The sequence below is a fragment of the Helianthus annuus genome, chromosome 3 (assembly GCF_002127325.2).
Source record: "Helianthus annuus cultivar XRQ/B chromosome 3, HanXRQr2.0-SUNRISE, whole genome shotgun sequence".
Classification (NCBI taxonomy): domain Eukaryota; kingdom Viridiplantae; phylum Streptophyta; class Magnoliopsida; order Asterales; family Asteraceae; genus Helianthus; species Helianthus annuus.
In genome coordinates this window covers 54,906,435-54,923,467 of record NC_035435.2, presented here as the reverse complement: position 1 = coordinate 54,923,467, position 17,033 = coordinate 54,906,435, and the positions used below count along the sequence as shown (strand labels likewise).

General features: G+C 37.8%; 2 protein-coding genes across 2 annotated transcripts; both read right to left on the bottom strand.

Annotated features, from left to right (window-relative positions):
- Positions 1-281: 281 nt before the first annotated feature.
- On the bottom strand, positions 282-728 carry LOC110931592. Its single transcript, XM_022174976.1, has one exon. It carries the CDS (start codon positions 726-728, stop codon positions 282-284), a length of 447 nt encoding a protein of 148 aa, XP_022030668.1.
- Positions 729-8,187: 7,459 nt separating this feature from the next.
- Positions 8,188-11,650, bottom strand: LOC110927758. Its single transcript, XM_022171187.2, has 4 exons — positions 11,260-11,650; positions 9,430-9,689; positions 9,223-9,360; positions 8,188-8,588 (listed from the first exon to the last, which is right to left on the bottom strand). Exons 1-4 carry the CDS (start codon positions 11,633-11,635, stop codon positions 8,319-8,321), a joined length of 1,044 nt encoding a protein of 347 aa, XP_022026879.2. The 5' UTR covers positions 11,636-11,650; the 3' UTR covers positions 8,188-8,318.
- Positions 11,651-17,033: the final 5,383 nt, after the last annotated feature.

The window sequence follows — 17,033 nt, the reverse complement described above, 5'->3', positions numbered from 1 at the left end:
GCCAGGTCATCAAAAATAGCCATGGGGTCGGGTATGGGTGCTATATCTGGGATCTCAACGGCTGGTGGTGCAACGACGGGTGCATCAGTGACAGGAACAGGGTCAATGGCAAGAACGGGCTCGGAAACGACTGGAGTGGGCTGATGATCAGCAGGTATAACGGGAATCTGATCATCTGGGAGAACAAGAGCCTCAGCAGGCTGCTCCAACTCCATCTCCTCATCACCGTCAACACGAGGAATGTAACCGAATCCCAACGGTGGGACAAAGGAAGCTATCGACTAAAAAGAACCTGAGGCGGACGAATCAGAATGAACCTCCATATCAGGAAGTTCAACCATGGGAACAATGGGATCAACAACTGGGGTATCAACAAGCGGAACACCGTCCTCTACCGGGGCCCCACCATCCTGGTCTCCCTCCGAGGGACCCTCGATGAGTAGGTCGATGTCACCATCGGGTAACGCGTCGAGAGGTTGTTCCTCAAAGGGAACTGCAGCGAAGGGGAGAGGGGCAGGGATTGGAACAAGGGGTAGGTCCTCTCCTGGTGGGCCGTCAGCTAGGGGTGCGTCGTCTCCGAATATCGGTAGGGCAAATGGCTGAAAATCGTCTTCATCGGTGCTCGTGGTGTCTGAGGTGTAAACTCCCGAGTCGGTGGCCATCTCGTCATCAGAGGTGAAGGCCATCGGGTCACTCGCGTTGGATACTCCACTACCAGATGATGCCATGGTGTCTGTAACACAACCACAACATACGCACACAAATAAGGTAAGCATGTAAACAAATAACAATGAAATCATGTATGTATCCTAGTCTTCCCAAGCTATCCCACCCAATCTCTAAGACTGAATTCCCTAGTCTCTCAGACTAACTCCCTGGCCTCTAAGACCAACCTCCCAGTCTATAAGACTCAAATTTCCCCCAGCCTCTAAGGCTAAACTTCCCCAATCTCTAAGATTGAATCCCTCAGTCTCTAATACTGAAACCTCCCTCAGTCTCTAAGACTGACACAAAAATTTTGAAAAGTGTATTTGTGCCCTTTTGTTTGTAAAAATGTTTGTGCCCTGGATCTGGACTTTTAGTGTATGCAAAATGTAAAAACGTTTGAAAACATTTTCGTGAGAGCCCTAGTGATCATAGTCTAGACTCGAGAAGGAATCCTATTTCGCTATGAACCAGGCTCTGATACCAAGCTGTCACACCCTGGCTTTTGCGGAAGCGTGGGTTTATTGGTGTGACTTCTTAATACCATAGCATCAATCACAACAATGCTATATGATAAATATATATGATGTTCATCCATTAAAATAGTTTGCAAAAATGCATAACATATTGTCTTAAAACATCAACCACAAAATGCATTACAAAACATTACTTGTTTAAAACGAGTTCGTAAGACTCAACGAAAGACTACCAACAAAACAAGGATAAGAGACATGCAACCCATCCAGGAAGGAGTTGCACTTCCCAAATCCTACAACTCTGGATGACATCCTTATTAAGTACGCAGCTTGTCTAACATGCAACACTTGCCAGATCCAAATTAATTCCCTGAAATACATGTAGTTTAAAAAGTCAACGAAAAGTTGAGCGAGTTCATGTGTAAGTCTGTGTATATAAACCGTTTAGTATGTCTGTAAGTAAAAATAGTCCCTGGTATGTAGCAATAAGGAAAAAACTGATCACCATTGGGTTGCAAAGCCAATAGTATATGTGAATGATGCAGGAAGACTCAAACCTAGTAAATTTGTCTCCGGTATGAAGACATAGTCACCACTATGGGCCCCCGACCTCATGGGTGTGGGCTCACTACACCCAAAAAGATCTATCACTCATGTCCCGTGGTCCTATGATGAGGATTAATGGCCTTAAGTGTCATGCCCACCACTCACTTGATCGCGTAATGAAATCCCTCCTTAAGCTAACAATACCATGTATAAAATGTCTGAAATAATTTGTAAACATTTATTCCACCCCCGAAGTATAAAACCGAAAATAGTAAAGGAATAGGGGGTCATGAACTCACAGTAGTGCGTCTTGACTCGAATCTCAACTCTGTCTGCTACACGACAACCTACAACGTACTAATGTCTATTAGACGAACGGGCCATTCCTTGGCTTAGAGTTTAGTGTTTTTAGTTGTGTCACTTTGGTATTATTTTGTTAAAATAATAATAATTATTTTAACTTAACTATCGTTCATAGAAAAATAGTTAGACAACTATTTCGTATCTATATTTCTCGAATATTTTACTAAGTGTTCGGATTTTCGGAAAATTTCGCCATAGTCTCCTTTGTAAACAGAGGTGTCCATGCTTAATTAGCATATCATTTTCTTTTACACATATCCCGTAATTCATTTTCAATAATCAAACCGACATATAAACGTACAAAGCATTACTTACTTTATTTCAGCTCTATAAATCAAAACTGGACTGTTTTCGAGGATTTTTATAAAATAGTTAACCATTTCCAAAAATTCGCAAATTTTTACAGAATGACTCATACGATCCAAATTTTATTATGTAAAAATATCAGAGTCCAGTTCGTTACTAATATTTTATAGAAATTTATTTACCCGACTGCAATCAGATTTATTACTTTCTGATTGCAGTTTACGGAATAATTCGCTAAAAATTAACCGTAAGTCTGATTGACGAAATTCCAGTTGGAGGATCATCGTGACAACGGTGACCAACTACTGTAAAAATTCCATGAGTCGATTTTACTCAGGTTTCAAGTTATGACTTTGAATACGACACACTTTTTCTGCAGTAAAAATGCAGCTTGAGCTGCTGTCCAAAAACAGTCCCTTAAAAATAGTAAACGACCTCGAAAAATTACGATTCCAGTGCCATTTGTTTGGTTATTCCAAAATGCATATTTTAGGCTTCAGAAAATCAGTTTTTCGATTAAAAAGGGTCCAGTTACAGCCTGTTGAAGTTGGCTGGAAATACAAATCAGCTTGCTGTTTGCAACGTAAAAGTTACTAAAAACGCATCAACAAAGGTCCTAAACTTGGTTTATCGATGATTTAATGTTCAAACTTCAATCATGCCTTAACCAACCCTAAACCAACCAGATTTCAACTTCATACAAACTTTTTATATAGGGTTTTTATGCAGAATTTCATGTTCATCTTTTTAGTGTTCATTTTCTTGTGTTACTTGATTATCATCATCCTACTAAATATCATAACAAAGAACAAGATGAAACAATGGTGTGAAGGGACTTACTACTAGCACAAGGCTAGGGTAACAATCTTAGTGTAAGGTTGATGAAGAAATGATAGTGCTAAAGTCTTGAACAAAGCTTCTTTGAGAGCCCTTCAACTTGTAACTACTTTGAATGATCTTCAAGCTTGGAAAGGAGACTTGTAGTGAAGAAGATGAGAGTATGAGAGATGGTGATGGTGATTTCGGTTATAGGAGCCGAAATAAGGGGAAGGGGGTGAGGTTGGAGTGTGGGTTTGGAAGTTATCATGAGCATATCTTGGAAACATGCACCCTAGTACCTATTGTGATCATTGCTTAGATCCTTGGCCAATAGGAATCAAGATTTCATTAACTATAATCTAAACAAAATATATATGTAATCATGGGCAGATTTTCGGTGGGGGGGGGGGTAAAATGAAAAATTTTGTTAACTAATAGGTATTTAATTAGAAGGTTAAGGGTATTATCAAGAATAGTGGGTGTATGCCATGTTTCTATAGTGTATGGGGATTTTTGTGACCGTAAATAATTAAGAATGGTAAAATAATATTTCTGGAAATATTTTGGTGTCCCGGGTAATGTCTGGTTGTTCGGTTACGTATCGTTCCGTTAAAGCATTTAATTGTACCGCTTAGTGTCTCTTATGCATCTTTTTGTAACGAATTTAATTCCAACACTTAGGAAAGCGTTCAGGACCATTTAGTCCATACTCTGTATAATACGAACGTGTTAAAAGCTGAATTGTTACTGAAAAAGCAGAATTCTGTACTTAAAATGAGTTTTAGGCACTTTCCGGCACTTAAACTATCACCTAGTGACACAGTCTTATGGTCCTCACTTCCCTACACTCCATACTGGTGTAGTACTCTATCCCTGGCTCATACTGGCCTAAAAATAGTGTCTGTCTATATGCTGGCATTGTCAGCATGTGTCTGAGTTATCCGCTCACTGTGCTAACTGTGCTTTGTGCATCAGGTTTGTCACTAAGAGTCTGTATGAAATAAATGGAGTGACTGTATGTAAAGGATGCACATGTATGTATGTAACATGAATCAGTAAGCAGTTTAAAGTGTCAGATGTAATCAAGCACATTCATTAAGCACATAATTAGGGTTAATTAATTTGTACAGTACCTGTAATTATGCGGGTTGTCACATCGGGTATGCCACTTTTGTTCCTTTTCTTGGATTCATGTTAGATTTAGCTGTCTTTTTGCTTATTTTGTTCATTTGAGCTCATTTAATCTTGAAAATACAAAAGGAAGACAAAAGCATACTTTTTCCAACATTAGTACTAAAAAAGGGTTAGTTTTATGCCACAATTGATGTAATTTATATGTTGCATTTTGTGCACATCACTCATCCAACAAAGACAATTAGCTGATCAGCAACATGAAATTCAGGTTCAAAAGATCAGAAATATCATGGAAGCTAGGTTCAAAGACACACAAGCAGATATAAAAGCCATCAAGGCTCACTTGCTGAACACCACTGGCACAGCTCCTCCCTCTATCATCTTTGTAGATAACCCACCACCAGCTGATGCCAAAAAGGGGGAGAAAATGAAGCAGTTGAAGAAAAAGAGATATGAAGATGGTCTGTACATTGCACCAGATAATTCAAGTATGCTTGCAGACATCCCTTTGCCAGATGGTTCCAAAAAGGTTGATGTAACCTTGAATGCCATTGCTGATGCAAAAGCAAGCGTGAAAAAGGATTTGGAGGCAAAGGATAAAGCAAGGTTTGAACAGGAGAAGAGAGTTTCTATGGAGATGAATGAGCAGGGTACTTCTGAGCCAAAGGATGAAGAAAGTCCTGAGCTAAAAAGAAAGCAGTCCACTAGAAAAGTGAGGCAACCTAAACACATACCATCCAGATCCATAAAACATACTCCTAAACCTTCCAAAAGCTCCACACATCAAACCTCCAAACCAGCAGTTGTATCAACAACTGTTGGTACTTCAGAGGTTTCAACATCTGTTAGCCAAACAACTGCCATACCTTCAACACACACATCAACCACTGCTCCCACTTCAACCACACCACCACCAAAAATCACCTCACCACCAAAAACATCATCATTACCACCTTCACCATTTGCTAAAAAAGCAGAAGACATCAGGTGATACATCATCTGTTGTAATGACAACAGTGGTTGAAACACCAGTTGTTTCAACAACTGTTAGTCAACAACCAATCACTCAAATCACCACCACTCAACCCACCAAAACACCACCACCCTCTCCTAAACCAAAAAGGAGAAGGATGATTCTCAATAATGAACCTTCACCACCTCCTACATCTTCACAACCATTGACCCTTGTTACTATTCTAAACCCTGTTCCTCTCTCTTCAGCCCAAGTTCAAAAACCAAACACTGCCATCACGTGCTCAGTACCCTTTAGAGCTTATAACAGTTAGAGAGGGGATCAAATTCTTCTACACTGAATATGACCATGCTAAAAGGAGTTTGCCATCTCTTGAAGGATATCCTAGGCCAAATAACATTGAAGAATATATGAAGTTAAAGGCTCAACAAGCAGAGGATATCTCTAAAAGGAATTCACATGGTAAATCTAACAAGGAAATCCAAAGAGACTATCAATATCTGCTAACTCAAGTCAGAACCTTGGAGCAGTTTGCAAAAAACCTTTGTCAGCAACTTTCAGAAAGAGATGATGTAAGTCTGAGAAAAGATTACATTGAGCATATTATAGCATTCAAGAAATACAAGGGAGACAAGAGCCAGTATAGAGAATGGACCCTTGGTGAACTCAAAGAGGAGTTGGAAAGAATAGAAAAAATGAACAAAGAAAAGGTGAAACACACTCCTCCTGTTTGGTCAAAATACATGAAGAATGTACCAGATAAAGTGTTAAGGCTGAAGAGAATGAAGGAGGAACTCATCACTGCTGATTTTGGGTCTAGGAATCAAGTGACCAGGTGGAAAGAAGAAAAGGTGATTGCTTCTTACCAAAAGTTGGAAGAATTGAGAAAGAAAAATTCTAATGTTCCACAAAAGCCTGTTTACCCTGAAGCAAAGGTTTCAACTAGACCACCAAAACTGCAAGTCAGGAAATCCACTGCTCCACATGCATGCCATCCTTTATCAAAGAAGGAAACAAAAGCAGATGGATGTAGAAACACCAGAGGATATAGCAGCAGGTGATGAAGTTATAAAAATGGTCCTCAAACAAATGATAGCTGAAAACCCTGAACTTGCTAAAGCTCAAAGCACTGCTCAGCCAGTTATCACCAAGCCACAATCTCCAAATTCCTCATCAATAAAAACTCTCCCAAGAAACCTACTGGATTCAAAAATACTAAAGTATAAAACTGGCAAACAAACCCACGTATTGACTCTGATCAAATCAAGTGGTGAAGTGAAGAAAATATCACGGGAACAAGCACTGGGCCTGAGTGTTGAAGATGTGCAAGATCTCCTTGATCTTACACTGTGCAGGGATGAGGATAATACAGATGCCCTGGACTTTGAATTACAACGCAAAGGACAAATAAGGGAACTGTTGATGAGGTAATAAAGGTTCACAATAATGAAGGGTTTTGGCATCATCTGTTCCAGGGGAGATTGTTGGGATTGAACCCTACCTAAAGAACAGCTGATTAAAGCTAAAACTGGATCAGAGCAGTGGATCCAGAATAAGCAGATGTTTGTATTCAAGTCTCTCCCCTTGAAAGTGGCTAAACAACTGATGACCTCTATCTACTGCTCATCTACAACAACTGTCCTTCAACAACTGTTGAGGATTAAAGAACTGCTGAAGACTAACACTGATGCTCAATCTACTGATCTGGGTCAAGCACTGCTGAAGACATAAAGTACTGCTGGAGTCACAACAGTGGAATGGGAAGCAGTAGTTTTGTTTATTCATTGTATTGTAATGTAATCAGTAGTTAGCAAGCAGTAGTTGTATTAGATCAGTAGTTACAGGTTGTTAGGAGGTTAGATGTCACTTTCACGGTGACGTCAGCCAAGATGCTTCAGTGGTTTGCTCGTGCCTATAAATAGAACAGTACCATGTACTGTTCTATTAGCTCTTCACCACTTGTCTTCCTGTACGAACAAATACTGTGAGCTCAGGCTGAGGGGGTGTTTGTAATACATGCATGCAAAGTTGAAATTGAAGATTGAAATAAATTTAATCATTCGGTTCAATGTTCAAACATGTGTGTTGAAAGCAATTCTCCTATTTGATTGTGTGTGAAAGTTAGTTTTCATTTAGTTTCCGTTGCAATTACATATTCATCTTCTTAAATTCTCAAACAAAACACAATCATTACAAACTCAGATCCTAACAACTTATTTAATAATAACTATTTACTTTTTGCACAGTAGCTCGAAAATCATTAGAATTAACTTCAAAGATTTATGTAGCTAATATATTGGTTATCTACTTTTTGCAGGTATCATTTCATTTCATAGAGTAGACTCCTAAACCAATTTATAAATGTAAATGAAGTTTATGTTTTTCTATTGGCTTTTTAATAAATTAGAACGTGGGTTGTAAAAAAAGGAACCTAGAAGCTTTTACTGTAATATAAAGTAGCACCTTTAGTTGTGAACGTGGGTTGTGATATCAACCCAAAATTTCTGATGGTCAAATGCAAAATTGGAAACCAAACATGCAACCATCTATAACCTCTGCTTCTAGAAGAAATCTAGTAATTTAAACGGTTGAGATCTTATCTCAGCTTGATGTAATGGTTTAGATTGCTTGTTATTCCCATTAACTTTAATGGGAACATATGAATATATAATTTCTCGTTTATCCACACTGAAGAGCCTCACAACATATCACTGTGGCCACTTTGCATTTTGTAGCATTAAGTGTTACGCTCTAGTGAAAAACAGAATTATATACATAATTTCCCTAACTTATGGACCATACAAGTAACATGAAATATACGATTGTATACTTCTTTCAAATTTTATGAAGTTTAGAATGCTCCTGTCAACTTTTAAGAGTATGATTCGCTATCACTTCGTTCAAATTACAAAACATGCAACACCAATGAATTTGTGAATTGTACATAGGTGTCACATCGGAGGCCTTAGAGTCGCAACACCAACTGGTTGTGTTCTCTACCCATTTTGAGTTGTAGACCATGACATGATATGAAGTTGTATGGTCTCGAGCTGGTCCACAGCCCCAACAAGAGTCTCTCTAATATCATTGTGGTCACAACATACTAGCAAACCGTCAGACATAGCCATTGTTGGCATGACACTTTTCCCTTCTAGCCTTGATATCACCATAATGTGGCCCGTCTCAATCGAGTTTTCAAACAACTTTCGCAGACCAGCGCGGTCAGCAGCCGAGCCTTTGGTCACCGCGTAAACGCATACGAAACCCTGATGTATTAACATGTGATTTGGCTTTAAAATCATCTACATTTATCTACATATGTAATATGATAAAATACCCCAACCCATATGTAAAATAACCAAAATAACCTCCAAAATGTATATAGAGTTAACTGCCATTTACGTCCTTGTGGTTTGTTCACTTTTGTCATTTCAGGCCAAATTTCAAAATTGCACTGTTTTCCTCCATAACATTTTGGAAACGTGTCATTTCAGTCCAAAAAAAATAATCATAGTTAAAAAATTCAGTTAGCTTTGTGATAAAATTCGTTTGTTTCTAAGCAGTTGGTCACGGGTTCGATCCCGGATAGCTTCAATTTTGATTGTGGTAACCCCTAACTGAATTTTTTAACTGTGGTTATTTTTTTGGGCTGAAATGGCACGTTTCCAAAATGTCAAGGAGGAAAATTGTGCAATTTTGAAATTTGACCTGAAATGACAAAAGTGAACAAACCAAATAACACTTAACTCATGTATATATAAGCTAATCACCTCCTCGGTTCTTTTTACCTCTAAAATTTAGGGTTTAGGGTTCTGGTACCTGGTGAAATGACGAAAATATACCTACCCATGTATGAAATGACAAAAATACCCTCGAAAATAGTATAAATATGTTAATTACCTCTTCGGTTCTTTTTACATCTATGCCAAATCTGTTTTCTTTTGGCTCTAGTATCAACTCAATTGGAATTTCTGCTAGTCCGGGCAAAAACCACAACCTTATCCCTTGTCGTGGAATTTTATTCGAATTACATTTAACCTGAAAATCATTTCAAATTTAAAACTCCATTACTAATGAAAGATCAGTAATATTTTTCTGGAAAGGTACCGTGGAAAGGATTTGTTCGGTCTGGATGTTAACGAACACGATAGGCGTTCCTGATGAAACCACGGCTGAAAACCAAGCCATTGCTCTAACGGTTATGGATTCGACATGGTGCTCGTTTGCAAGCGGCATGAAAAGGATCGAACTAACAACCGTACACTGATTGTCCGGTAGAGAAGTCGCCACCTTCTTCCTCCAATTGTATTTTATCGACTCTTGGTTGAATCCTTGTGACACCGTATTCACCACTCTCCTGCTCATTTCTAAATATATGTTGCAAGAAAAAACCAGTTCAACAATGGTTTTGATTTCACAAATCTTGTTTAGCAAGAAAAACTGAAAATTTCATAATTTTTAGAAATGTATAATCGAGTCTTTGATACTTTTTAAGTGGCTTTTGGATGTGTTTGAAATCGGGTTAGGTGATGAATACACCAATAAGTAATTTTTAACCACCTAAGGTAGCGTTTGGTATGAATGAATAGAAGGCGGAATGGAATGGATCATTCCGATGGAATAAAAAAAACATGTTTGGTAATCATGTAGTAATGGAATGAGGCATTCCACAAGGAATGTAAACCTTCCAAATATAAAAATTTTCATTCCTTTGTAATGTGGTGTTTTTTTTTTTTTTTTTCATTCCTTCAAGGAATGGAATAAATATATTATTATTATTATTATTATTATTATTATTATTATTATTATTATTATTATTATTATTATTATTATTATCATTTTTAATAACCCACCACCGTCATTCACCTCCGCCGTCACACGACACCACCTCCGTCGCCACCTACGGGCGACACCACTACCGACACAACCATCTTCGTGACTATTGTCGCCGCCACCCATCGCCACCTTCACCCACTTTCGCCGCCACCACCACCACCCCAATCGTCACCCGCCACCACCCATCACCGCCACCCGCCACCACCCACCTCTGCCCTTGCTGTCTCCCACCGTCGACACCTCCGCCCCCGCTGTCACCTGCCACCACCCCCGCCACAGCCGCCACCCACCCCTACCTCTGCCGTCACCCGCCACCCACCTCAACCACCAACCACCACCATCGACGTCACCCACCACCATTGTCGTCGCCGCCACCTACCTCCGCCCCAACCACCACCCCACCGCCGTTGCCACCACCCCTGACCACCGCTCCAAACGCCACCTATCACCATCCACCACCACCGACTACCGTCACTCACCACCAATTTTATTCCTCCGTTTATTCTTTCTACCAAACAATACAAAGTAAGGATTCATTTTATTCTCACATGGTAACCAAACAAGACATGGAATGGTAATGATACATTCCATTACCTCGTTCATTCCATTACTTCGTCCATTCCATTCCATCATCCATTCTATTACGTCATACCAAACAGACCCTTAAGAGTGTCCACCGATTTGCAATAAATATTGTGCACCAAACAAGTAATAAATGATATAGTACCTAGAAGAGGGATACATGTAGAGCACTATATATTCCAAGTATACACAAAACAAAATAACAAAATGAACCAATTATTTTTCAATTATAGAGAAAATAAAATTAAAAAGGATGGCATACGTGTAATATCTCCTAAAAGTTAAAAAAGAACTCCTATATATGTATGGATTATTGGATTTTAATACTCCTATTTTGATTTGGACCTAGAGTGGTCGCCCACCAAGCACTTGTTCTGGGCTGGCCCTGGAGGATACCAAAACTCATCCCAACCCAACTCATTGCCATCATTGTTTCCACAACAAAACAATGCGGCCAAAAATAAAATCTGGCAACCTATTCTCGTGTCTCGACAGACTTTTCTACGAAAAGAAACTTACCTTGAAGTTCAATGCATTGATCTACATCCAAGTCGTCCAAAACCGCAACATGTTTATCATTGGAAACAGCTCGAAAGCTAAACTTTCGCTGCAATCGAAAACCCTTTTCTTCCGCTACACAAACGCGTAAATTCAGCATTCGATCGCCCCTTCTAACCTTCAACCAAACGAAACCTTGTGCATTCTTTTTGCTAATTTGTCCCAGTTGTGACCTAAGCTCAGATTTCCCTTTGGTTGGTACAAACAACCTATCCTTAACTTCCACGACAGTGCAGTCATCCACGGCAGCAATACCTTCGATAATGTCCCCGGGTAATGGCATCGAATCATCCCATTCTTCAACGGTATTTTGTTTCACTTGTTTCACGCAAACCATCGTTTGATTGGTTTTCATGGCTGAAATTTGTATTATGCGTTTTGTGTGTGTGTTAGTGTGTATTATATTTATATATACACATGTACGTACGGATAGTTCAAGAAAATGGATATTATAGTTGCAGATGAAGATGATATTGAGGGTGTTTGTTTGTTTCTTTTGTAAAGCAGCCGGCTTTCATAGTTCTTGCCTATTTATTTGAACTTTGCATAATTACACTGATGATAAATTGTACTGTTCTTAGACCATGTGTAGTGGTAGAGGGTTATAATGCCCCCACCATGGGGCATTATACGACACGTTGCGTCCTAGTCAGCAAGGGGGCATTATAGCAAAAGTAGCGTAGTGGGGCATTATGCCAATAACCCCCATTCAATCATTTCACAATTATGTTTTTTTAATTTAAAACATAAAAAAAACTTCATTAATTTAAAAATAAAATTACATTACTTGAAATAAAAATAAAAAAAAAACTAAAAAAAAAACTGAAAATAAAAAAAAATAGAAAAAAAACTGAAAAACAGAAAATAAAAAAAAAAACAGAAAAAAATAAAAAAAAAACAGAAAAAATAACTTAAAAAAAATAACATGATCTAGAGTCCATATTTTTCTCTAATTTTTTGGCGAAGCATTTGCGCAAGGATCAACGCATCGCCTTGTAGGTGGTAGATGGGTCTTGCGGGGACACCAAAAGGAGGACGGTATGGATGCATGATTGTATAAAAATTAGAAGAAAGTGGGTTTTTTTTTTTATAAAAATTATAAGAAAGTGGGAGAGAAAGTGAGTTTTTTTATAAAAAAAGGTGTGAATGTGAGGTATATATTTATAGTTGGAATATTTTAAATTAAAAAAAAAAATAAAGAATGTTACCGTTTGACAAAGGTCAAAAAGTGGGCCCCCTCTCATTTTAAGCGTTTTAATTAAAACGCCGGAGGGTTTTTTCTCAAAAATCACGTCCCAAAACGCCCCCTGTAATGGGGGTTGGGCGTTATTGGGCGTTATTTAGCAATTTTTTTTAAAAAAACGCCCCACTACGGACGGTCTTATTAGTCTTTTGTAGTAAAGGATCACTACATATTTTTATTGATTTGAACATTACACCCTATGATGGTCTTCTTATCTATAAAAGACTTGAATAACTTGTATGAAAATACCATTAATAAATATCTAATTCTAATAAAAACTCCAACTAATACGACCTGACATTTTCTTATTCAAAATTTCAACTAATGTGACATGTCATTTTCTTCTTCAAATCATTAATAATATTATTTAATTAATATCTAATTTTAATTAATTATTATTATTATTAATTATGTTATTAATATTAATATTAATTAAAATTCAAGATTGATGCTTAAAAAATACTTCAAGTTTTTATTAAAAGAATACTTCAACTTTTTTTTAACGGCAGTTATCTATAATTTTAAAACCTATAATTTTAATACTTTTTAAAATGAATAATTATGCTTAAATTTTTTCATATGATCCATAATTTTCATATTCCATATATTAGTTGTGGTTTCCAATTTATTCTTGTATTTCATAATAATTTATGTTTAAAGTGAATATTATGAACTACTGAGATCAATCATATATTTATAATAGGTTTTTTGTTTCTTTTTTAATAGGAAGTGTTTGTATTTTATTTATCCTTCTTTTCAGGTTGTAACGGGTTCATGTCAAAATAGGTGATAGGGGTCAAAAGGATATGAGTCATGATAGGCCAACTTTTCAACAACTTTTGTGCATTCGATTTTTTTTATATAGACATTTTGTAATGTTTGATGTATTTTTTATGGCTAAGGAAAACATATTATAAAAAAGTATGATATAAAATTTCTTTTTAATAAAACGATTAAGAACATTTTAAGCACTCAAATACTTTTGACACATTTGTTCATTTAACTTTTTTTTTTGTTTTTTCTAAATGAAACATGTTACTCAGTTGAATCTTTCCGATAAAATACGAATCTACTTTATCGTTTCTATTATTATATTTAAAAATATAATTTCAGTCTTATCTTATAATGTATTTAGAGATATATAAATTATATATATAGCTCGTGTAATATGTGGGTCTATAAACTAGTATTTATTATAAAAATGTAATATATAAATAATGCTAGTGTAGAGTAAGTACATAATACACATGGAAAAAATAAATATGTGAACAATTAAAAGAAGCATTGTTAGTTTGTTTGGTATGGGGCAATGGAATAGGCGAGGGAATGAAACGGACGAGCTAATAGAATAAACAAATGAATGAAATGGATTATTACCATTCAATGGTCCTGTTTGGTTACCATGTGAGAATGGAATGAATCATTATCTTGTGTTGTTTGGTATGTAGCAAAAGATAAAGGAATAAAATCGGCAATGGGTGGCGGCGGCGGTGGTGGGTGGTGCAGTGGTGGGGTGTCATCGGTGGGTGGTGGATGGTGGGGGCATCGGCGGCGGTGGCGGGGTGGGTAACGGTGGCTGGGATCGGTGGTGGTGGCAGGTGGTAGTCGTGATCGGCGGTGGTGAAGGGTGAAAGTGACGATGGGTAGCAGTGGTCGGGCGGTGGTGGTGGCAGGTGGGTGGCAGCGACGACAGGTGGTGGTGGTTAGCATAGGCGGAGATGGTGGTGGGTAGCGGTGTTGGTGGCGGTAGCCGAGGTCGGCAGTGGCGGTGGTCGGTGGTGGCGTCGGTGTTCGATGGCAAAGGCTGACGAAGGCGGTAGGTGGCGGTGGCTGGTGGAGGCGACGCGGGGTGGCGGTTGTCGATGGTAAGTGTTGATAGTGGTGGCGGTGGTCAGTGACGGCGGGGGTGGTCGGTCAGTGACACGAGGTTGCGGTGGTGGGTGTTGGCATCGACGGTGGGTGATGGTGGTGGTAGTGGTGGGCGGGATGTTGATGAAGAAGGGTAAGAGGGAATGGAATGGAAAAAAACAGGGGGTGATGGATGGAATAAATTTGAGGGAATGGAATGACCTATATAGGTATGCATACACCCATACATACGTACGTACATACACACATACATACATACAGACATACGTACATACGTACATACGTACATACATACAAATGCATACTTAATAACAAATATACGCTCATACACAAACATATAGATACAAACATGCATATACCTACACATACATACATACATACATACATACATACATACATACATACATACATACATACATACATACATACATACATACATACATACATACATACATACATACATACATACATACATACATACATACATACATACATACATACATACATACATACATACATACATACATACATACATACATACATACATACATACATACATACATACATACATACATACATATACATACATACATACATACATACATACATACATACATACATACATACATACATACATACATACATACATACATACATACATACATACATACATACATACATACATACATACATACATACATACATACATACATACATACATACATACATACATACATACATACATACATACATACATACATACATACATACATACATACATACATACATACATACATACATACATACATACATACATACATACATACATACATACATACATACATACATACATACATACATACATACATACATACATACATACATACATACATAACATACATACATACATACATACATACATACATACATACATACATACATACATACATACATACATACATACATACATACATACATACATACATACATACATACATACATACATACATACATACATACATACATACATACATACATACATACATACATACATACATACATACATACATACATACATACATACATACATACATACATACATACATACATACATACATACATACATACATACATACATACATACATACATACATACATACATACATACATACATACATACATACATACATACATACATACATACATACATACATACATACATACATACATACATACATACATACATACATACATACATACATACATACATACATACATACTGAAGAAACTGACCTATGTAGTGATTTCGGGCTAGGAATTCAACGATTGGTGACCCGAACGCTTGGCTGCAAAACATAAACACCGTTAGGACTCGTTACAGGAATAGGGGTATTCCTGTAACCACCCTCCGGCGTGAGAATAAGTCTCGGTTTATCTTAGTAAGAGAAATTGAGGAGAAGAAGTTATATGAGAGTCAGATGATCATACCTTATACGTTTACCTCTATTTATAGGTTCTCTCATTAGGGTTTCCTCTAACCTAGGATATATTCCGATAGGTTAAAGATTTACATGATCTTCCCGAAAAGTTGGAGATTCGGTTGTACAATTTCCATGTAGATATAGAAAGTTCTAGAATAATCATTTATATTTATATTAAAATAATGGGTTGTAACCGGGTCGAATTGACCGATGCGGGTCACACCTCGTCATGTCCCCCCAGTCCGAGTTCATGAGAAGATTTACATTAGCTCGGACTAAGAGAGAAAAAAGAAAAAGTTATTATATCATGCTTATTGCCAAACTCGTGGGGCTATGTGCCGTTATGTTTTTGGGAAATGACGGCGAAAAGATAGGATGCGACAGTTGGGTCATCATTGGGGTGACAACTGTCCATACCCTGTATGGACACGTATTTCCGTCCGTACCTATTTTTGAATTTGAAAAGTTGCTTTTGCCTATAAATAACAACTCTGTATGTAAAGGTTCCAATCTTCCCCCAAATCGTTTTCTTAGCCTTCTTTCCAAAAAATGGCCTCAAACCCTAACGAATCGTCGTCTTCCGCTGCCGCCACTACTGACATGTTGTTCTGTAAGTGGGGCGTAACGTCATATAACAACCTTGTTCAGGACTATGGTATCCGGGCCGAATGGAACCCTGTCCTTCCGTCGAAAACCGACACTGCATTTCCCTTGAAGCCAGGTAAAATCACATTGTTTAGTGATTTCTTCAAGTTCTGTAATTTCCGGCTACCCATCACCAAGTTCCTTAAATCGGTGCTCGACTTTTATCGTATTCACATATCTCAACTGCATCCCCTAGGTTTAGTGAAACTTAGGCAATTTGAGTTTGCCTGCATAGCCCTGGGCCACATCCCAGAACTGATCGTGTTTAGGGCTTTCTTCGTGCTTGTGTGGAAATCCCCTTTCTTTACCTTTGATCGGAGAGATACGGACGCGTCGTGCCTAAGGGATATTCCCACCAGTTCTAGGGATAAAGATTAGAAGAATAAGTTCTTCTATATTGACGCCACTGTTATCCCTGGTGAAGTGTACTGGAGAGAGAAAGGGCCAAAGGACAAAGTGAAAGACGATGGTCCATCTGAGGATGCGTATGTATCAAA

Excerpts from the sequence above, each read along its gene's own strand:
- LOC110931592 (XM_022174976.1), bottom strand. The coding sequence starts at position 728 with ATGGCATCATCTGGTAGTGGAGTATCCAACGCGAGTGACCCGATGGCC.
- LOC110927758 (XM_022171187.2), bottom strand. The coding sequence starts at position 11,635 with ATGGTTTGCGTGAAACAAGTGAAACAAAATACCGTTGAAGAATGGGAT. Across the intron at positions 9,690-11,259 it reads TCAATGCATTGAACTTCAAG|AAATGAGCAGGAGAGTGGTG; the intron begins GTAAGTTTCTTT and ends ACATATATTTAG. Across the intron at positions 9,361-9,429 it reads CCGAACAAATCCTTTCCACG|GTTAAATGTAATTCGAATAA; the intron begins GTACCTTTCCAG and ends AATGATTTTCAG.